The sequence below is a fragment of the Alligator sinensis genome, unplaced genomic scaffold (genome assembly GCF_000455745.1).
Source record: "Alligator sinensis unplaced genomic scaffold, ASM45574v1 scaffold204_1, whole genome shotgun sequence".
Taxonomy (NCBI): Eukaryota; Metazoa; Chordata; order Crocodylia; family Alligatoridae; genus Alligator; species Alligator sinensis.
In genome coordinates this window covers 1,341,445-1,365,510 of record NW_005842363.1, presented here as the reverse complement: position 1 = coordinate 1,365,510, position 24,066 = coordinate 1,341,445, and the positions used below count along the sequence as shown (strand labels likewise).

At 40.2% G+C, this 24,066-nt stretch overlaps 1 protein-coding gene across 1 annotated transcript in view; it reads right to left on the bottom strand.

Moving 5' to 3' along the window:
• Nucleotides 1–24,066, bottom strand: part of PCSK5 (proprotein convertase subtilisin/kexin type 5) — a 380,395-nt gene that overhangs the window by 46,549 nt on the left and 309,780 nt on the right. Inside the window, exons 23-26 of the mRNA XM_006029202.2 lie at nucleotides 15,206–15,308; nucleotides 9,908–10,044; nucleotides 5,184–5,384; nucleotides 4,451–4,519 (exon numbers count right to left, since the gene is read on the bottom strand). Of these exons, the coding sequence (XP_006029264.1) occupies nucleotides 4,451–4,519; nucleotides 5,184–5,384; nucleotides 9,908–10,044; nucleotides 15,206–15,308 (510 nt within the window). The remainder of the gene's footprint in view (nucleotides 1–4,450; nucleotides 4,520–5,183; nucleotides 5,385–9,907; nucleotides 10,045–15,205; nucleotides 15,309–24,066) is intronic.

Below are 24,066 nucleotides of genomic sequence, written 5' to 3'. Positions count from 1 at the left end.
TTCCTTTTGGAAGTACTAAAAGATGGTGCAGTAACAGCTGGTACTGCACCGTGTGTACCACACAGGGTTATTTTTAGGCACTACATTACCATAATGATGTGCTATAATGAAGGATTGCATCACTACAGTGACCTAGCTGTGGCGTCACCAGTTTTTCCCTCAGATGCTACATCACCGTAGTGCATTTCTACAGTGACATAGCATTGCATATGGACGCACCCTTTGTTAGACAGGTAATGCTATTTTATCCCTTCGACATGTGGAAACTGAGGGTGAGAGAGATTAACCCAATCTAAACTATGCTGTTTACAGGCAATCGTGTAACTTTGATTCTACCTCGAGCTTTTTGAATACCGGTATCTAGCTTAAGTGATTTTCCTATTCCTAAATTGAAGAAAAATTATATTGGCTTGCAGAAATCAAGGATGAATTTTGATTCTGAAATATTGAATTTAGAATGTTTATTATTGATCACCACCTTCTTCTAAAAGCATGCTGATGCAGGTCAGCCACAACCGTAATAGTCATTTATGAAAGATTTAAAACTTGCATTTTATTATAAATACAAGTGAACAGAATAAACAAAGCTGTAGACCTAAAGTTTGACATATCATGAATTATACTAAAAAAGTAATAGTAGCTGACATTATTTTTGCCCTTTGTTGTCTGTTATGTAAACACTCCATTCAGTGAACTTTGTCATTATATGTGATCCTGTACTGTACCTGAGGTCACATGCTTTCTTAGAAGAAATAAAAATAGGTAAGGTTTGCTGAAAGTTACAGAATTTTTACATTCATTCAGAACTCATTCTGAGTTTTTGCTTTGTTAGATGATTGCAATGGTGCATCCTTTCTTATTTCTTAAGGGTTAGCCTTACATCTGATACAAACTGCCAAGTGTTCCAAGCTCAGTCTGACAGAAAAAGAATACTTCTTATATAGCCTCAAGATTTCAAAAGACCATACAAAGGAACTATATCATAACACCTTTTTTATGGAAGTGAACAATTTGTCTTTTGTATATCTATCTATGAAGATATCTTCAACTTCCACCAAGAATCATTTTTAGTGATGCACATGACATGATTGCTTTGATTCCTCCTTGTCTCTGTAAATCTTCTTTATTTAGGAAATAATTCCTATAGTCTTGTTCACTAGGAACACCCCTATATACTGGTCCTACAATTCTTACTTAAGTAAATTGCTCAGTGGTGTTAAAGCACAGATACACTTGGGTAAAGACTATTAAACTCTGTATTAAAATCTTTAGAAACAAAAATCTCCATCCAAGGATGCCAAATATTATGCACAAAATGGAATAAATTCAGTGGACATAAAATACCATTGTTTTGTTTTTGTGACACTGGGATTTCTTTACAGTCTTTGTTATAATCCAGTTCTGGCTGGGCAGAGATGCATGGACCTGCTGTTTGCTCACATAGGTCTTTATGTATATCCAGTTTCTGATCAGGTATAAGAAAGCTTTTCCTTCATGTAACTTAGCTGCAAGGTCAAAAAGACCAGGGACAACAAAACAAAAGGAAAGAAAAGAATCCCCAGATTTCTTTCCAGTTTGTTTTAAATCTAGAACTTAAAAAGCACATTTTACTGCAGGGACCTACTAAACCTAGGTTTTCCTTCATGCCTGCTGATGTGTTCAGTTCAAAATCCAGTGCTGGCATTTTGAAAGAACCATATCTGTTCCCTCACCATTACACCCATCTTATCCAAAAATTGCAACTATTTTCCTCTGTACTTTGGCCTCAGCCAAGCTACTCACTCCTTGACCTTTGCTCTGTACTGAAAATTGATTTTACATTGGCTCAACATATATGAATTGTGTTAACCTGTGGCACTTTTGCAACTTGTTTAAATCAGAAGTTTGGGGGCAGGAGTCAGAAGCCAAACGAGAAACCAGCCTAGTGGTGGATTTATACTGAGGAGACAAATGGCATTAAAGGGAGCTGCACTAGTTTAGTCCCTTCTTCTGTTTGACAGTTATCTACAAACAGCCTTGCATGCTCTTTATTCAAACTTATTGAACAAATATTCTATATGAACAAAGTTCACCATGTGCACTGTTAGCAAGTGACTTGCTATGACTACTGCTCTGAGCGTTTTTTTTTTCTTCCTATCTTAATTCACTGTAGTCTAAATACAGGCCAAGACTGGCACTAAACAAATGCTGGTGGGCTGGGAATGAAAGAATCTCATGCCATAATGTGGCTGTGTAACTGCTCTGCAGATATTATCTCAGCCCAATAGAAATAGGGCTATACAAGGATATGGGTAAATCTGCAGAGCAGCACGTTGTATACCCTCTACCAGTCAACTTTATATCCAGGCTTGTGATTTGAATGCAGTAGGACTCCCAGATGTACTAAACCTCTAAAATGCTGCCACGGTTGCTCTGAAGCCTGTTCTTCCCTCTCACACAGTGGAGCTACTCCTGTTCCTATCAGCAAAGGAACATCTGCAATGATGGAAGTGGACATTCAGGTTTAATTGTATTTGCAGTGCCTAATCAATCGCCAAGTCACATAGTGTTATTCTATAACATGAATTGGATGACTCAAAAAAGTCAGGGGGATTGAGTAAGTCACTTCTGGTGAAAACATTTGCATGAATATGTCTGATTATTCATGAGGCTTTTGCTTTCTGTGGAAAAAATAACGGTATATAAAGCATGAAGACAGTGTATCAAAGTATTTGCAGGTCCTTTTTTTCCCCCATCATTTACCTGGTACTGAATGGCATCCTATCATCCTAGCAAGAGAATGGCTTAAACCATAGTGCCATAGAAATCACCCCTGAAATATCTATTGAAAATCTGGATCAAGAGTCATTTTTAATTCTAACACATTTGGATACAGCCTCTTGAAGTATAGCATGCCAAATTCTTATCTAATTATTACCAAAATAAAATCTGAGGGACTCTGATTTTGCAGTAGAATACCTCCAGATTTACACCAAGTGGATTAGAGTGAAAAATAATTCTGCACATTTTGCTTTCTTTAAACTTTATGGAAATTACTTGACAGCAAAGTTACTTTTTTTGTGAAGTGACTCTCTTCTTCATGACTCATTAACCCCTATTTGGACATTTACTTTGCATAAGAGCAAGGTTTCATTAAGAACAAATCAGTGTGTAAGAGTGAATAATTAAGGACCTTTGGGTAAAACTGGTATCGTTTATTAGACCAACTCAAATAGTTGGAAAAATTCTTCTTTGCAAGCTTTCAGGTATAAATACCCTTCATCAGGCTGAGGAAGCATCTGCAGTTGGTGTGTGCTCTTCCTGGGTGGAATGAATATAGTAAAGAAGCCAGCTAGTAAAAAAAACCACATGGCTACAACCTATACCCCTGTAATAATTGAGGATGACTTTTCTGATGGGTCATCCTGTTCTCATTCAGTCCTGGGGTGATAGATTTTCCTGTTGTGCGCTTGTCAACAGAACTGTAATGAAGTCAGTTAAATTAAAATAATTACAACCTATTTTTAACATTTAAGTATCTGATATTAAAAGGGACAATAAAGTATGGTAATTGTCTCCATTTTCATGTATATAATGCAGATTTGGGTGAACCGATGCAGATATGTTGGATGATATTTATTGGAAAATATCAAACTTTCATAGATTCATAGGTTGTTAGGGGCTGGAAGGGACCTTTTAGATCATCGGGTCCCTCTGCACTAGGCAAGAAAAGACAACTGGGGTCGAGTGACTCCAGCGAGGTGACTGTCCAGTCTCCTTTTGAAGATTTCTTGGGTAGGTGACTGCACCACCACTGGAGGGAGCTTATTCCACAGTTTAAACACCCTAACTGTGGAGGAGTTTTTCCTGGAATTGAGCCTGAAGCGGCCTTTCAGGCATTTGTATCCATTCAGACTCATATTATGAAAAGAAGGGATTTCTTTAGCCTCACAAAAAATTACAATTTTTAATAAAATTTGCAGGCAGTGTCACCGAGCACAAATAATTTGTCCTGTGTTTACAGATGTATATGAATTTACAGCTCTCTCTCCAGCTCTTTCTCATATATATGAAATTGACTTTACAGATATGTTTTGGATGACAGTCTAGTTGTCTGTACTCAGGTCTATATGCTTGGAATGCCTGAGGCCTAATTCTGGTTCTGAAACTAACTATTCTTGTGAACTTGGAAAAGTCACTTTAACCTTATAGTTGTGGTACAAATGCTTACCTGTTGAAGAAGTATGTAGAAAGGGTAATCTTTCTTGATAGAAAATTTCTGCTGTAGCTAGATTACTTTCCATGTTAAAGAACTGCAGACAGCATTAAAATACAACTCTTGCTATGGTAGAATGCGTTAAGGCTTAATTGAGTAATAACCCTATGAAAGGGTTTAAGACTAGAGTTGAAGAGAAGTAACATATTCCCAAATGAAACTACAATGGAGGTGCAATATAGGAGTAATACATACCCACACTGCATGTCCGGCATCCATCTGCACAAGGTACACATTCTTCAGAGTCAGGGTCTTCCACTTCACCTGCACATTGCAGATCCCAAATTTTGAATTAATTTTAGTTAAATGAAACACCTACATCTAAGCATTCAGTTAGGACACCGAAAATAAACTAATTGATATGGCCAAGTATTAAGACAGAAAGCAGGGTAGGGAAGCACCTTATAAACTAACTAAATCAGAGATGCATAAGCTTTATAAGCCTGAGCTCACTGCATCAGATGCTGTCAACAGATATATTAAGACACAGGCTCAGCACATTTCTCCTCCTACGTACATTTGCATGACTCCATCCAATTCAAGGAAATGTCTTCTAATATATGTGAGAGGAGACTCAGACCTTGAGTAAGAGCCTTCTTATTTGGACTTTCTGGGCATATCTACACAAGACACTAACGGCACAGTATTGTGTCATGGCAAAACATGTGCTCATATGCTACTGTTCAGTAATATTAGGCTACTATGCAATTAGTGTCATTAACAAGCTGTGCACCGGTGCTACTGCACAGTAGCACCAGTCACTGTGCATTGATTTAGTGCTTGGTTATACAAGTACTAAACTTAATGTGCAGTAACTATGGTGCATTAATGAATATGTAGACCACCTTCTGTGCATTAGAAAACAAGAGCCTAATTTTCACTTGGCAGGATAGCAGCAGGGGTGTTAGTCCTGCTGTAGTGTGCTTACCTTCTCTACATTCATGTTTCTGACACTCGTTTTTATCTAGGTAGTATCCTTTGAAACATCTCTTGCAGTGAGTGGAGTCAAGGCACGCTTCACACTGCTCAGAGCAAGGTATGCAGGTGTTGTCTTCTGAATGGTAGTGTCCTGGGGGACAGCTCTCTCTGCACTCTCCAATGTACAGGAAACGTTTTATCCCTCTTTTATCTGTGCAACAGACACAACAGGAAAAATACAGCAGTAGAAAAAACATCATTCAATCCATACAAAAGTAGTGTTAACATTAAGCACTAGATCTACAGCTGATGGAAATCAGCATAGAACATAAGGGGTGCATCTACACGTTGATTAATGTGCTGTAATTATGGCACATTGAGTTTTAATACCTGTAATAACAGCTACTTAATGCACCGTAATCGGTGCTACTGTGCATTAGCGCAGATGAATGCTTTTTCAGTGACGCTTAATGCCCATTGGAGTAATCTACTGTGCATTAGTGCATTGGCATGGTTTTTGCCAGCTGCACTAATGCACAGTAGAGTTACTCCAATAGGCACTAAGCATCTCGTGTAGATGTGCCCAAGAAGTGCCATAATGGGTCAGACTAATGGTCCTTTTAGCTTAGTGTCCTGTCTCTGACAGTGGCAAGTAACAGATGCTTTTGAGAGAGAGTACGTGAATGAGGTTTGTCTAGTGTGGTTCATCCCATCCTTGGCATCAACCATCAGCTTCATGGAAGTCTATGAAATTACACCAGTTTATGCTAGCTGAGACTCCGAACCATTTTCTTAGCATTGGGAAATCAGGGCACTACAAATGTTGTAGTCCTCTCAAGTGCATACACTCAGTGAACAATTCCCAGTCCTCCAATACAGAACAAGGAGATTGCATTACTGGACTGCCAACCAGCACTTCCCTGCAAATAACTGTCTGAGACAAAAAGGGCCCTTCTTGAATTGAATCCTTTGTGTTACGGAGAGCGGAACTAGCATTGCTAATTTTAGCCCTTTGACTCAAACTTTAGGAAAGCGTTGCTCTCTCTAGAATAAGTCCAACTGGAACCCACATCCCAATTGTTTCCCATCATGGATAAAGTTTGGATTCTGATTTAGACTTTGAAGTATAAGACCGTGTCCATTTTATAATAAAGCAATGAAGATTCCTGGCCTGTCAGGATTAAATAACTGAGAGACGTTCTCAGAATGTAACCTGGGAAAGTGCACATAATCCAGGGTGCATTGCATTGCAAATTTTGGAAGTTGTTTTAAAAGACACCCTACAGTACAAAATAAGTTTGTGATTATGCTAACTGTATAATGTTACTCTTTCTCTGCTATAAAAAAACAGCCATTCAATCTTTTTATTTCATTTTTTATGAGTGAACTTCTATTGCTTTCTTTTCTAGCCTACTCCGGTGTATCACTATGGTATCTGTCTGTCTTGATTCCCACAGAAGTTTTGTGCTCCGGCACAGGGTAAGGACAAAAGGGGTAGTAGTAATATAAGGTGTCCTCCCTTCTGTCACCCTACAACTGACACCTTGACCAAAAGAGACTGTCAGAGGTGAAAGACTCAATCTCTTTATCCATTCAGTCTCATCCTCTAACATGGGACTTCCAATGTGGGTACTAATGAATGTTTATTGTGATAGTAGCTTTTGAAACATAGATATCTATAGCTTAAGGCTTTGCAGCATAAGATCATTACTGATGGAGCCTGAATTTGACTGTTTAAACTAAAAAGCTCCATATTTCATTACATATATTCTGAGCCAGTTTGTCAATAACTAATTTTAACTGTCAGTTATTTTTATTAAACTACCCAAGGATTTCATTAAATTATTATTTGGGAACCTTAATGGAAAATGTTTCCTACTGAAAAGAGAGGTTTGTGGGAAGACAAAAACTATTAAGCCTTTTCAGGAAAAGCACTCAGATACATTTGTCCATGCAGCAGTCTGTGACTGCCCCTGGGGAAAGCTTGCATTTCTTGCTCACTTTGGCTTGCAGTATTCATTTTGTTAGAACTGTCAAGCTTTCCCTGAATTTACAATGGTGTAAGTTTGCCAGCAGATTATAGTCATAATGGATAATTAAAAAATAACAGGTTTATAGAACTATATATATAAAATCTTGTAGCTGCGTTTTGGCCTCTTGGACCAAAGACTTTAAATACTTTTGACAATATGAAATTGTGGTTTAAGTAATACATTGTCGAAAAATAATGAGTTCAAGAAAATATTGCAACAGGGCCATGTCATCCATTACTGTCTTGTCAACAGTCGAGCAGTCTTCACTTTTGTGGCTTTTTAAGCTAAAATGCCTTGGTATCCAATAGATACTAATGTATAGTGCTATGGGGAAAACTTACTGACTACATTGCAAATTCAAAGGAAAAAGAATATCTTACACCAGGGAATCCCCTGTATTACCTGTTTCTTTGAATTTACTTTGATATTATAATATTTAATCTATTTTGGGTCAAGGATAGCATTCTCCTTAAGGTGAGTATGGGTTTTCTCTGCATCTGAACTTGACTTAATTTGGTTCATGAGGTCCAGAGATTCCTATATCACCTATAATTTATAATTTTGCAATAACTTTTGCTATTTTCTCCTTTTTAGGTCTCTGATGAGAAGGATCTTGAAACAGGCCTTTTGTCCCACCAGAGCTAAAATATATACTTGGATCTGGACTTTGGATTCAGGCTTGAACCTGCTTCTATTGCTGACTTAAATCTGAATGCAGACCTAAGTTGGACCATATTCATAACCTTGCATTGCTCACTTTCCAGCATATTCATGCATGTCTTGTAGGCACAGGATATAGATAGAATTGGAAGGCTGTTCTGCTGGTATTTGACATGTTTCCTTTGATTAAATAGTTATTAAATAGCAGTGTGTTTTTCTTATTTCAGATGATACAAGATTTACAGAGTTTTCTACATGTGCAGGTAAAGGCATGCTAGGATCTAATGAGCAATCCACACAACTGTACCTCCTGCCATGCCACATGTGTATCAGATCCTATCATGCCTTATTGCCAGTACAGGGGGAGCTTGGGATCACCATCTTGGGCTCCCCCTGCACCAGCAAGTAGCTAGCTCCTGCAGCTGCAAGTCTCATAGCCTATGGGATTCATGGCTGCAGCAGCATCCCACAGCATCCTTAATGAAGAATCCTGCAGCTGCAGGACTCTCCATCCTGGCAGCACCCACAGCTGTGGGACTGTCCATCCTAGCAGTGCCTCATAGTTGCCAGGATGGAGATTCCCACAGCTGTGGACACGGTCCCAGCAGCCATGGGACACTGGTGGAGCTAAGAATCCTGCCAGCTGTGGGACTTTCGGTCCTGGCAGTTGTGGGGCACTGCAGGGGCAGAGAGTCCCTTCGACTGCGGGACCCCCAGCCCCAGCTGCATATGGTGCACCCCATTTTTGGCACCAAGGATAGCTCAGCTGTGGGAATGAAGAGGAAGTCAAAATGTATTTAATGCTGTGGCTGTCCATGACTTGAAAAAGAGTCAGTTTTGAGAAGGACTGAGAGCAATGGGCACTACCATATTTCTTATTCAGCTGGGTCACACTAACCTGTCCTTGTGGTGGGTTCCCATTGGCATCTCAGTCTTTTGGCTAAGATTAAATCTAGCTTTTTTGACACCAAAGGGAGAGTGTCAGGACTGACTCTGGCCCTGCTGGTACCAGCCTGGTATTGCAGTACCTTCAGGCCCAGTGCCAATTCCTTGGGGAGGGAACACCTGACCATTCTTTTTTAAGGGCCAAAAAAACAGTTTCCCAGCAACATGTTTGCCTAAGATGGGTTATGTACTGTATAGTCATGCTCCATGTTGGCTACATTTAATCAACTTCATAGTCAGTTTCCATTACTGAGCACATGTTGCTTTTGACAGCAGTTTAATGATAGACCATGTTTTTAATTAGGTTTTTTTGTATGCATAAGATGAGGGGGTTTTCCACATGCCAATTGGGTGGGAAAAAACCTCACCTTGTAGTTGAGTAAATATGGTACATTATCTAGCATTAAACTGCTGCCAAAAGCAGTATGTGCTCAATAACGGAAACCATCAAGAATGGAAACCATGAACTAAGTCTATGGCTACTATATCTAAATTACTACAGCCATGTTTAATTTCAAGGTCAGTGTTTTCAAATTTGCTCCTCACTTCCATGTGCTCAGGGAGAGCAGGGTCTAACAGCAAGGAAGGGGATGGGGGTGGGGGGGAAGGGGCTGCAGGGAGAAGAAGATAGAGGACAAGAGGGTTACCTGACCTCCCAGATTTATTTTCCCCACTGTAGCAGCATGAGGGGAACAAATTCAAGGCAAACCTCCAATAATTAGATTGTATACTAAGAAAATATACAAAAAATATATAAATTTTCCATGTATAAAATCTAATTATTGGGGGGCTGTCTTATAATCAGGGCCATCTTGTATTTGAGTAAATATGGTATATCTCCAAAGATAGTCAATTTTCAAAAAACGTTAGGTAGCTTTATTGGTCACACAATAAGCAAGAACAGAATGCATCTGTAAAAACAGTGGGAACTTTATCCCTATATCTGGGCCATGAACACAATTTAGCTCTGTAAAATGTGTTGGAGGTCATTTTGCATAAAGAGCCTACTGATTTTAATGACTTCAGGACTTTGTCCTGAGAGTAAAGAGAAATTAAGAGACCTAGGTACAAGTAAAAACTAAGATGTTTTCCTTACCTGTACCACACACAGTGCATTTGTTGGGTTCACTTCCGCTACAATCCAGGCAGGTATGATGGCACAAATGGCACTGGTTTTTAAATTCGAATTTCCCTTTGGGGCATTTCAGAATGCAGAGGCCATCATCAAAAAATCTTTTGCATCATAAAAAGGTAAAACATCACAATTAGACAAGAGATCAGTATTTTTCTCTTTTAACAAAGAAACAAAAAAAGCCCTAAAAGCAAGAACCCCCCCCCTCTGTTCTCTTGCCCAGTCAGATTTATTATTTAAAGATTTTTCCAGTTTGCTCTTCATTTCTTCATGTCTTACTTATTGTATTTGCTACAAGAAAGTGGAACAGAGGCTAAGTTTTTAACTTCAACTTTATACATTAGAGAGGAGTTTAATTTTGCTTAGCAACTCACCTTCAGCCCTGATCCTGGATGTCTCCATACAACAGCTTACTGCATCTTTTCCCTTATATCCATTAATAAGAAGCCAAGAGCAAATCTGATTCACAGAAGTTACCTGTGAAAAATCCATCTGTGGAAGCTTCCTCTTTTTGCTTTACTTTAAAGGTTTGCTTTGTAGTGCATCAAGTTAGATACTCGTGCAAATTGTTGTATGAGCAGGGTCTCAGAGGCTGTTCCCTTCAGACATGACCTGATTTGTCTGCTAATGTCTGTGAGGATTATTCATTAATCCTTATCTTCCAGCCTGAGTCCCACAGTCACGGGGCCTAGTCTGGGAGATCCTTATCTCCCAGTGCCCACTCTGCAATCATGGGGCTGGTGCTGGGAGATCCTTCCAGATAAGGATCTCCCAGCCCTGGTCCCATGATCGCAGAACAGAGGGCTGGGAGTTCCCTGCTGCCAGAGCAGGGAGACATTGTCCCTGCACCCCAGCAGCAGGGAGCACCCAGGGGCAGGGAACAATCTCCTGCCCCCTGCTACCCAGCTGACCCGGAGCACATTTGCTCCTGGTCAAGGGTCTACACATATGCTACTGCACAGTTACTAATCTTGAGTAAATTTGCTACTTGCATTTGCAGATAGCAAATTTACTCAGGATTAGAGTCAAATACTGCACAGTAAGTATCTGCAAGTGAAGAAGTGAATGCTTATTGTGCAGTAATTGGCTCTACTGAGCAGTAAAGCATCTTGGGTAGACATGCCCTGTATGTGCCCATGCTCCTGACTTAAACCTGGAGATTCTTGTCTAGACAGTTTTGCCCCATGGTCAGACCAAAGGAATTTTATCTCATGGTCCAATTGGTACAGAGGTTGTGTGTGTGTGTGTGGGGGGGGGGGGGGGGGGGTGGTACTTTCCCCTGTAGTGGGAGGGTCACAGCCCTCTTTATTGGCTCTCTTGAGCATATTTTAGCAATCCTCATAGCAAGATAGTGGTCATCATAGTTCCCCTTCTTTACCTGTGGCAGGTTAGGTTGTTACATCTTTCAGTTGTACCAGGGTTGCCTGTGTAGTTTTACTAATAGGGTGGACAATGGATTTTTATAGGATGGTTTGGATAGAGATGATCCTGTCTTTGACGACGAATTGGAACAAATGACCTCTGCAGGGTCCAATTCAGATTTAGTTTTCTGTGAATTTCTGATTTTAGGAAAGTAACTTGACAGGACTCTCTTTATTCTTATGTGCAGAATCCTTAGCTGCATGTGTAGGGCTTGATTTTAAGAGATGCTGAGCACAAATCAGGATCAGGCCCTTACTTCCTTAGTACTGATTTAGGATAATTCCAACTTGTGTCTCTAAATGGGAAATACTGTTTTCCTCTGTAATAAGGTGGCAACTAGTTTCCATTATACTGCAGTCCTACTTCATCTACCCTATAACTTATAGATTGGTGTCAAATTCCAGATTCATTCTGAAGACAAAGAGAAATTTTCTGGAATTTTTTTGAAGGCAACTTGTCAAATAGTCTATCTGTAACAAGTCACCTAATGATTACCCTAACTTGCAATATTGACATTAGTTAACATAGATGTGACTGCAAAAAATAGTGCTACAAGGACAAGGACACAGACTTTATAATGTTACTTGTATCTTTGCCCCTGTTGGTTCCAAACTTCTGATAGTGTAAATTGGGACCGGGGTCCTAACAAACCAATTAAAAAAAGCATGACCTGAGTTCTGTGTTTGTAATTGGAGCAAATGCATATTTGGCATCTTCTGTTTTGAACATTTTGCATGTCTCTGCTTCTGTGGGTGATATTATCTTAGTCTCTTCTTAATCAGAGGTTCCCATTTATGTGGGTCACTGGTGCCAATACACTTCAGGTTAATTTGCAAATATTGCTCTTCTTTTCTTGTCTTCTGCTGAAAAAAGTTTGCTCCCTCACTGGCTAATGGTTCAATAGCAGTCCTTCCTAAACAATCAGTGCTGAGTTACTTCTTTGAAATCGATTAAGACACACATAAAGGATAGTGAGGAAAAGGTGGAGAAACCTCAATAGCTAGCAAGGGAGAGACTTGTACCCAGTATTCAGTATGCTATGTGTGTCGAGTCTGTAGGAGTCTACAGCAAGGGCCTTACTGGAGGGAGCGGAAGAAAGTTTAGATTGCAATTGCTGCAGTTTCTAGACCTATCTCAGCTAGGTAGCTTTAAAATATATATTCAGCTTTGTGCTGCTGCCACAGTTATGCTTCTATAACTACCCAAACTAGCTAGTTTTAAAACTTCATCAGGCAAGTCTACATCAGCTTCAATCACTGTAGTGCCTGTAGTGTAGACATGCCATTAGACTCCTGGAGAGAGAGTTGGGGGAGAGAGAGAGAGGCTGGATGTAAACTCACTGTCAGTGTAGACAGGTTGTAGGAAAGATTTTACCTGTAAGGCTAGACAAGCAGCAAGAGACTCTTTCTTGCCCTTGTCAGATTGTCCAAATGATAAAATTTGGCAGCTTGGATCCTGATCCTGAACTCCACAGATCACATAATATATAGTTTTACAGAAAAGAAGGGTTTTTTTTATTACAGAGATATATACTGTGTTTGACTGGCCAAAATCAAATTTCAGTGAGACATTAGAAGCAGATACTAGCACTTGTAGACTTTCAAACAGGAGAACAACCTGACAGAAAACGTAACATGAGACAGGCAGTGCCTATTGCCACTGTCTCACAAAGAACAAGGAATTCAGTATTCTCATTTTCACAGGATTTTTTGATAGGAAAAAAAAATCTTTTCATCCTTTGTGAAAAAGCAAAAGAATCCGACTGCATGAAATCACCTCTGCTAAAGTTTTGTCTGTTTAATGGGAGTGTCATTCATTACTGCCTTCATTCTGCACTATTTATATCCATCAAGGTTCAATAGACCCAGGAGACTGTCATGTAAATATGTCCATTTCTAATACAGTGAAAATAGCATCCATTGGATTTTCCCCCTCCAGTTTCTGCTTGGATTTTTACTTTTTCTATTATTACTTCTTTTGATATGGTCTTTTCCTAATAGTTATTTTATAGCCTAGAGAGGGGAAAAATAAGACATCCTTTGGAAGTCTTACATGCAAAAAGAAAAAAAGAAAGTGAATAGCAGATTTGTGTAATAAGACCATTGGCATTTAGCTCTCAATTTCAGTTGTAATGTACATTGCAGCATTTTGGAAGCAAAGCATTCTTGCAAATGTCCAATATGCATATTAGTGAATCTCCAAACTGGTGATGGGTAACTGTCTGACCTTTTGGCATTACACATGACTGAGGTAAATAATATGTGATGCCAAATATGAAACAGCAAATCCTCTGGTATAGATTATAGCATCTCTTCAAAAGGTCATACAAGTTAAAGAAGGAGAAGAGCTAGATCATTGCAAACCGGAAGTTAGATAATTTGTGTCATTGAGTTAAAATTAGATCACCTTGTACCTCTTTTTTATACATAATACAGGATTTCTGTTAGAATAACATAAGGTTTGTATCTTATTTATTGCACAGAAATAGAGAACTCCAGATCTGAGTCTAGAACTCTGGTGAGACAACTTGAGCTAAACTGATCCTTGGTGTAAGTAATGGAAGCCAAAAGAGTTGCATCAAAGGTGAATTAATTCTTTGTCCCTACTGGATGTGTCGTCTTATGCTGCAGATATAATCAAAGATGTATTATTTTGCAATGACATAGGATATAATAAATTATATGCTTGGGTTTGATTTCATTTGCTTTTTTTAGCATGCCAAAAATGTATAGGTCCTCATTCAGGTCTCACCCTAATGCTAATGTGGAGTAACTTTATTGTGGGACAATTCTATTGATTTCACTAAAGTGTATAGATGAAAGAAGAATCAAATTTATAATTTCCCATATGCTGTAAGAATATGGGATTTAGAGTCAGTAGTAGTGCCTTTGTGTAAATACTAGATGTGCCTCTGAGATACAGATCCAAACTTTCCTGAAATTTGAGTGGTAGTTTGGGTTTGGATTTAATTCAGGACTTTCCTTCCAAGGAAATATATGTCACTTCTGTACAACTTTAAATAGTTTATTGCAGTGGTTCCCAAACTATGACAGATAGTGCACCACCAATTTAAAATGATACAACCTTGAATACCACCAGCAAATTTTTCAGTTGAACCTTAAGTACCACCAGCAATTTTTGTCATATAAAGTAATTATAATAAATCTGTTAACGTGTATCACTGACAGGTTGTCTGCATACCACTGGTGGTATATGTACCACAGATTGGGAATTGCTGGTTTATTGTGTCCTTGTTAGACCATTGCTCTTTCCATGCTCATTTACACCATGCTAGGGTACTGGGCAGAACAACATTGTGCAGAGAAAATAGATTCAAAACTGGGGTTTTGTGGACAAATGTGGGGGCAAGCTGGAAATTTACTCTTGATGTCAGACTGCAAGTAAGCAGTATCAGCTTACATTCTTTGCCCCAAGTTCCATTAGCACAAATCTCTTCCATTGAATCTTCCACAGGTCCCATCTCTGTTGGTCTTCCAGCTAACACTTATGGCTTGCTTGTGTGCCAGTTAAAGATAGATGGATTTATTTATTTATTTAAAGAAAACATCCATACTTTCAAGGAATGATTTGATTGTGCAACTGTTAACTATGTAACCATCTGGTTTCATCTGTGTAACCTTTGTTCTCCATCTTCCTTCTCCTAATTTGTTTGTCACAATCCCTTCTTGTATCTTAATTTAATTCAGACAGGCAGTTCCTAGGTTTTAGTGTCTCCTCCTCTGTGTTTGTCCAGTACATAATGCACTGGAGCCCTGTTCAGTTGAAGGCCTTTTCATACTATTACAATACAAATAAATAATTATAATATAGTCTACTTACCTTGTGATAGGGCAGCCAATACAGTCATTCTGCTTTGGTCCTGTGCACTTAGAACAGGATGCATCACAGAATAGACATTGACCCAGATGATCAGCATATTCCCCTGACAAACAGAAACCAATCACTTACTTAGGACAAACACATCAAATAAAGAACTATGTCTGGTATGTTGCTGATGTGAAAAGAATTAGACACTAAAAAATATTAGCAATTCTCATCAGTTCTCAGTTTGGTCATTAGTAGATGAGCCGCTTATCACCTTGGTGCTAGGATGCTAGGTCTCTCAGGAAGGTGAACCCAAATCTTCATGAGTCTAGCAGAAAGTGACTTCAGTGATTGCATTAACACAGCTTCAGAAGTAATGGAGTTCTACTGAGGTTCATATGGAGTGAAAGATTTATCCTTTTATTTATTAGGTACTAATTAAAACATGGTTACAGTGCTGCATTAGATATGCTTTCCATAATGTTCAGAGCAAATATTCATTTGGGAAATGGCAGCTATACAGAGGCAGTTTAAAACAGTGTAGAGGCAGTAAATCTATCCATTGAACACTTTTACAAAGTCTTAGACTAAGTAAGTGTGCCATATGTTGTTTTGTTAGTAGGTAATTTTATTCTAGTCGAGTATAGATGCTTGACTGAATTTACTGGCTGCTGCTTCATTCTTTAGCAACTGATTAAAACCAGAGAGGGAGTTCTGAAGCATGGACAGAACCTGTGAAATGATACCACTAGGGAGAGAACTCTTCTTTTTTGAATAGTTGCCTAGAAATTTAAATTTGGCATGTGCATGTGACTTTAAGACTGTCTTTTGGTGCAGCTGAGTTCTCTGCAGCTAGTGAAAACAGCTGCATGGCAGAGAGTGTTGTTAGGTGAAGGGACAAGAAGTAAAGCTTTCTGAAATACTGATATTATCTCTGTATTCTCTGTATCTCCTTCTCTTTCACTCCATACATAGCCATATGATCTTATTTTATATATCGTTGAAGTCACTGGGATGATGTTGTCCAAATATATAATGATATGGATTGCATGTAACAACCACCCTTGACTTAAATTAGCTGTAAGAAAGAGTAAAGCTCCACCTCAAATGTAGCAGGGGTTTAGGTTGTAGCCGTATTGGTCTAAGGACATAGGCAGACAAGGTTCCTTGGGTGAATTTGATATCTTTTATTAGACCAACCCAAATGGTTGGAGAATATTTATTAAGCAAGCTTTCGGGTTCAAGAACCCTTTGCCAGGCTAAGGAAGTTTCAGCAGTTGGGGTGTGCTCTTCTTGGGGTTCCCCAGCCAGCGCTGGAGGGTGGGGCAGCTGAATGCCCCACCATAGCCATTGCCAGCTGAAAAAACCCCAGACCAAACTCCCTCTACTCCTTTTCCCCCTTTTAATTCTGAAAACAGCAACAGGCAATAGCAACAGCAAGTTCTGCAGAGATGTTACAGAATAGGTTCTGTCTCAGAGTGTGTTCATCTGAACCCTCATGCAATGGGTTCAGATTTTTGCGGGATTAGGCCCTTTTAAAGTGGTCTCCTGCTCTGCACTCTGTTTTGTCATGGTTGTAGACCACTTTCAGGGACCAAATCAGGCAAAAATTGTCACTTCTAACATAGTCATGTCACTGGTTAAGACAGCCTTGGGCAAGATGTATGTAGCTGGAGGGGTTTCAATGGCTACAGTTTTGTGAAGGCTTGTGTATCAGTAAAAGAGAGGTCATAAAAACTGAAAGAGGAGTCAGAAAAGCTAGGGATATAGTCAAAAGAAGCAAATTGACTCTGGCCTTTGGAGATCTTAAGAAGGAGAACTTGGGGCTAAGTGCAGACTGGAAAGGAGCTTTGAACTGTGAACTCTGAGTAAGAAATTGTCTCTTGTTAGAGTCCTGCTCTAACAGGACTAAACAGGGAAGTTGGACATTGCATGTGCTTTGTAAATAAACAGGACTGCATCAAAGAAACGTCATCAACATGTCTTCTTCATGGAAACAGCCCCCACCACTCTAAATTTGGCCACCTGCTCCAGTAAAACAAGTGGTAACAAAAAATACAAAATCTCACAGAGATCAAGACACCCGGTTCATGGTGAACTGTGCAATTGAGATTAACAAACTGGATTCCTTTGAAATCATGTGTTATAAATATAGTGTTTCTGCTGGGAGGGACTTACACATAGTCTGGGAGCTGCAAACATTGTTAGCATGTTTTTTGGCCAGCTCTTAGTCCCTTCTTCTTCAGAAAATAGTGAGAAAACATGTAGAGGCTTTCTATTGCTTTAAAGCACATTTTATTTGCAAGTCTGAGAGAGAAATAAATGTTACATGTCAGTATATGTGTGAATATATAAATACAGACCCATGCAGACTATATTGAATATCAATACTTAAACCAGTGATTCCTAACCAGGGTGTTGCAAGATCCTTTTCAGGGTGCTGCAGAGTGCTGCACAATATTAGCACCATTAGGCATGCAAACACCTACAAAGGGTTAACAAGATAAACCCAGAGATTTCTAATAGGAATCCGTAGTGTCAAACATATTCTGTCCTGTTGTGGTCCTGTTGAGTTCTTTGCACCAGAAGGATTGCTTTATAATTTTTCTATAGTCCAGAAACAAGTAAAAGCTAAGAGCTGGATTTTTTTCAAGGGGTGCCTTTAGTCTAATAAGATTGAGAACCACTGATTTACACAGTGCTTTTCATCTAAAGATCTAAGAACATCAAGCAGATCTGTATGTAACTTTTTGCATCTCTCTGTACAATTGTTCTAGACTTGCATTAGATCTTGAGGCAGTGCAAAGTGTGATACTTCCACCGAAGTGAACCCAGCTGCATCTGTTGTTAATATGGAAAATGTTGGGGAGATTCTTTAATTGGGGCCATTCCACTTGGAGAACAAGGCAATAGAAGTGACCCAAATTGAGATATCAGTAGATGAGGTTTTAGAATAGAGTGATAAACTAAACAGTAACAAATTCCCAGGACCTGAAGATATGCACCCTTGAGCAGTGATTCCCAAGGTGTGCCAGAGTACACTGATGTGCCGCAAGAGTGGCAGAAGTGCATCACAAAAATGAGCCGGGTGGGGCTACAGTGAGGTTGACCCTGTATGGCTGGATCGGGTCATAGCTATGCTAGCCCTTTGTGGAGGGATTGGGCTCCAGGTAGGCTAGCCCAACATGGCTGGATCAGGATCAAACAAAGCTAGCCATGCAGAGGAATTGCGCTTTGGCTGGGCCAGCTCTGTGCACAGGATCAGGCCTGCAGACCAGATCTGGCCTCCAAGGAGCAAAGGGTGCCTGCAAGTTTAATCCAGAAAACAAGGTGTGCCCCAGGTATCAAAAGACTGGAAAATGCTATCCTTAAGTCTTGTAAGAGCTCATATTTAAAACTGCTGCACTAACTGTGATATGCAACGTGTCACTCAAAACCATTTTGGTATCGGAGGATTGGAGGATTGCCAAAGTAACTCCAGTCTTTAAAAAGTGCTTCAGAAAGGACCCAGGGAACCATGAACTGGTGAGTCCAAATTCTGTTCCTGCAATTTGGTATAACCAATAACTTAAAAATGATTGAACAGCACATGGATGAACAAAATTTGCTTTTCTTTAGGGAGGTCCTGCCTCACCAACATCATCAACTTCTTTGAAGGTGTTAACAAGAATGTAGATAGGGCTGTTTAAATGGTGGCCTGTGGACCACATTCAGCCTGCAAAGGGTTGAGGGTGCCAGGGTCCTGCCTGGCTGCTGTTCCCCACCATCTTTCCAGCTGCAACAGCAGCCATAGTTCCTGGGCTACCCCTCTCTTCACTGGCTTCTGCTTCCCACCTGGGCCCCAGGGGCTGAGCAGAATGGAGAGGTGCAGGGAGGGGAGTGGAGGGTGGACTGGGGCTTCATGGTATAGTGGTGTTGGGGGGTGGTCATACAGTGCAGTGGTGGGGAAGGGGGATGTCTGGGCAGACGCACATTGCAGTAATGTGGGAATGCAGATGTGAGGTGAAGCTGGGGGTGGGGAAGAAGTGTCTGTGTGGTGTGTATCCTGAGGGACCCATGGCTTGCCCTGATGCAGACCACACAATGTGTGGCCTCTGCTAAAATGACCTGTAGGGCATGCAGTCCCCAACCACTTAGCAGCTGAACAGACCTTATACTTATCTTCAAAAAAGCCTTTGTCAAAGTCCCACATCAGTCTCTTAATGAAACTGGTTGTCATGGGATCAGAGGGAAGGTCTACTTGTGGATCCAAAATTGGTTTAAGGATGGAAAATGAAGAGTGAGTATAAATGTTCAGTTTTTAGAATGGAAAGAAGAAAACAGTGCCTCTTCCCCAACCTCCCAGAATCTGTGTTGGGACTGGTGCTCTTTAATGTATTATACATGATCTGGAGAGGAGGGTGAATGGTGAGTGACCAAGGTTGCAGGTGACAATTACTTAGCGTGGAAGAGACGAAAAAGGACTGTGAAGAACTACAGAAGGATCTTGCAAAATTGAGTGAACAGACAACAAAATGGCAGATAAAATTCAACGTTGATAAGTGCAATGTGATGCACATGGGAAAAAATAACCCAAAATGTACATACAAGATGATGGTCTCTATACTTGCTTGCCACACAGGAAAGAGATCTTCAAGTCCTTATGGACAGTTTACTAAAACATCAGCTGAGTGTTTAGCAGCAATCAAAACGGTAAACAAAATGTTGAGAAGAAAATTGTAAACAAAACAAAAAATGTCATTATACTGCTTTATAAATCTATGGTGCAGGTCCACCTTGAGTGCTGTGTGCAGTTTTGGTATTTAAAAAAGGATATGGAAGGACCAGAAAAGGTAATGAGGAAGGCAACAAGGATGGTCAGAGGTATATTCACTTCCCCCTCAGCATCCACTCTCTGCCTTTTGGAGACAGAAATGAGACAGATGGACCTATGATCTTATTCAGTAAATAGCATTTCTTATGTTCTTATGAGTTTTGCTGAATAACACACATTGTATATTATCAGATAAATGACATCGTAAGTGATGATACAGATGTGATTATGTTGCAGGACCATTTGATATAGGACTTTGTAGTCTTCTGGGCTAGGTACAGACAAGCAAAAAGCCCAAGTTTGAATTGATTCAGTCTTTGCAGGTTAGTCTAAGCTGCGCAGCTTGAACCAATTAGCAAATGGACAGACATTCACTTTTGATGAAGGAAATGCAGCCGCATGCCTGCAGTGGCTCAAGGGAGAAGCCAAGTGGTGCTAGAGCATGCCTGCCAGCCACTGCCAAAGGGGAGGGAAGTGAGACTTTCCCCCGTCCCTGCTAGAGTGGAAGGGATGGGGCTAGGCACCAGCCCCAGGCTAGCACACTGGGTGGGGGTTTAAATCCCCTCCATGGCCCACACGGGACTCCAACCTTGGTCTGTGAGGGGCGGGGATGGCAGTGCCTACCAGGCTGGCCATAATAATCAGCATGATAATATCAGCATCATAATCTGTTCCCCAACTGCATCTTAAATCCAAGAATGCATTTCCTACACAGCTCAACAGGTTAGAAAGCAACTTCTGCCTCTGAACTCTCTACCGGGGCCTCCTGCACGTTCTTCGGTCAGTCTCTTTACTCAGCCCTCTGGTAAAGGGCCTGCAGCCTTTTCTGTGCCCAGGAAGGCTGGAGACAAAAGATTGCTCAAGGCAACACTTAAGGATGGTTTCTTCTTTGTCCATTTATGTACATCATGTTGGATTCTTGGGGAACCCACACAGCATATAATTTCCTGCCTCCCCCCTGCCCCCCCCAAGGTGCATGTTTACCAAACTAAAAGTCTTTGCTGACCTAATTAAAACCAGGAGAATACATGCATCCTGTCAGACATGAAGATAACTAATCCAATATCCTAAAAATACAGTGGGACATATCCTTCCCACAGTGACCTGAATAGCTAAAATATATTCTTACTGATGCCTTCTTTAACATGTAAATTCATCATTGTCTGGAATGGCCTGTTTAATGAGTAAATAAACTCATTTCGGGTGCTAAGTCTCAGCTATTACTTCTCTGAAGTACGAGTAGGCAAGGAACTCTTAAGTTAATCACTGTCCCGCTAAACAGTCTTGGCTAAAATATCATGATGTACCAAAATTGCACTTATAGCAAATGCCACAATTCATGCAAACATAATAACAATAAGGTTCAATACAGCTTGGCACTACCTATAGGTAGAGACTACACATGGCATAGTAGTAGAACAAATTCAAGACAACATGCATGAGACCCCATAAAGCTCCCTTTGCCCCCCATCCCGAACATAATTGGTTTGTGACATAGTTATGAAATGATAACTAGGCAGCAATACAATAAATGGAAATTCCATGTTGAAGTTACCGAAGGGCTTATTATTTGGGATATATGCTCATGATTTCCCTTGGTTGTAAAATCCCATAGTAAAATGTTATTCTTGTATGAAACCATTAATTACTTGATACTGTTGTTTTGTTTGTAATGTGCATTATGAAAACTTTTGGTTGTTTCCTCATTGCTGGTATACTGACTGTATTTGGCCTAAGTATTAGACTCCACATCCTGTATAGTATCAGTCAGTCTGAAGCCACTAATTCATCATACACCTCAGTTACACCCATTCAAACACTCCCCACCTGGCAAAAGTGCTGAGTTTTAAAAGGCTTTTGTTATTTCTTTGTTACTTCTTTCATTTGAAGTGCTGTAATTCATTTCAGCTGCTTTGGAACAGTGCCAGCTGAGGGCCAGTTCTCTGCTGACTTACTCTTTAATTTGCAGCCTTTTAAAGCATGCTGTTATAAGAATGTACATCAGTAACTGCTTATGTGCTGGGTTTCTGATTTGTGGGTAACAGCTATGGCTGTAGATGTGTCATTAACTATTCTTAGAGCACATTTTTGTTCTGGGGAAATTCAGATCAGAAATGTTGAAATGCAACCTGCAAAAAGCTTTTTAACCTGCTCTTCAGAACTCTTTGTTAGCTTACCAGACTTCTTTGCCTGCTACATACAGTCTTTGCAAAAAAGCACAAACATTGGTATATGGGCAGCACATGATAGAACCTGCACTCATTGGCTCTCTTCTGCACGCTTATTCATAACAATATAATGCATATAACTTAGAAATAACACTAGATTTAAAAAAAAGTAATTTTACATCTTTAATCAGACATCTCAATTGTACCTCATTTCAAGGGATGTCGTTCCTTACCTGCTTTTCTCTCACCTGCCACTCTTATTACAGAAAATTACATACATCAAAAAAGGAACATGTAATGTAGATTATTACAGCAGTTGGTTCTACTAACAGACAATTTACAGCATTTCAAGTATCTTCCTTGAATCATTTGTTGTGTCAGTTGGAATCTTTGTCATGTATTCCATTCCAGATTTGAGTTCTGTTAGGTTGTGAGGTATGTCTCTGACTGCGGTGGTGGAGTTTATTATTTATAATAATAGTATCTTAAAGCTACATAGGTATTACTACTTTTATTCCATAGATGTATAGCATTTTAGAATGAAGCAAATACCATTATTCTCCTTTTACACATGGGGAAACTGAGGTAGAGAAGATGCAATATACATCTCTTCAGGGGGTTGGCATAGATGACCCCTGCATTTTTTTAAACTCTGTGCTGCTTTAACATTATGATTCTGATTGATTTGCCCAATCAAGGTTGCTTGGCAGGCCAATAGCAGAGAAGCAAATCAAAACAAAGGTCTTTTAAATCTCAGTTCAGTGTTTTATCTGCTGTACATTGTATATTGGTTTCTTCCCAATAGATCCTCTTGCATAATCCAAATGATTAATTTTTATTGATGTTATTTCACCAGTTTTTACTACCACATTTCTTGATGCTACACAAACACATGTATTGGCCTTTGCTCCATGGAAATTCTAATCTTCAATAGAAAGACAGTACAGAATGCACTAAGAAACCAGAGGATGATCGAGATGATGCAAAGTCTGCTCTTGCAAGATGGAAAAACACCCCCTGAAAATTCATCCTACATGTAGAGCAATCATGACCATTTTATCTTGGCTCTGGACAGCCAAGATACTCCTCTAAGGTACTGAAATATAATGTCCAGTATAACAGAGTGGGGAACTGATGTAGATTAAGTGATTTATCCAAGGTAATGTAGAAAGTTCAGCAGCTAATGCCATGTCTCCAGAGTCCCAGTCTAGTGTCATAGCAACTAGACCAGTGATTCTCAACCAGGGTGCCGTAGCACCCTGGAGTAGTGTGAGACCCTTTTGAGAGTGCTGTGGGGTGCCATGTAATATTAGCACTGTTAGGTGTCCAAACAAGACAAACCCAGAGATTTCAAAGAGGAATCGAGTGTCAGAAACATTCTGACCTGTTGTGGTCTTTCTTTTGGAACAGAAGAATTGCTCTCTTATTTTTTGAGTCAAAACTCCATCTAACCCAGGAGGTGCATAAGCCCACCAGGGGGAATGTCTTGTTGGATCTGGTCCTGGCCACGGGAGATGACCTGGCGAGTGGACTGTGTGTTCTCGACCACCTGGGCGATAGCGATCATCACCTACTGGAATTCACCATCCAGCACAGGGTGTCAAACGCCTGCAGCAAGGCAACAGTCCTAGACATCAGGAGGGCGGATTTCAATGAGGTAAGGAGACTAGTTGGGGAGAGACTGAGGTCCCAGAGGGGAGGGGAGTTGGGAGTCCAAGAAGAGAGGTCGTTCCTGAAGGAGACGATCCTCCAAGCCCAAAGGGCGACAATCCCAACGCGGATCAAAGGAGGCAAGAGTACTCAAAAGCCCCCATGGCTCACCAAAAACATCCAGGAATGTCTCAGAGCTAAAAAGGAGGCGCACACCCAATGGAAGGGAGGGGCCATCACCAAGG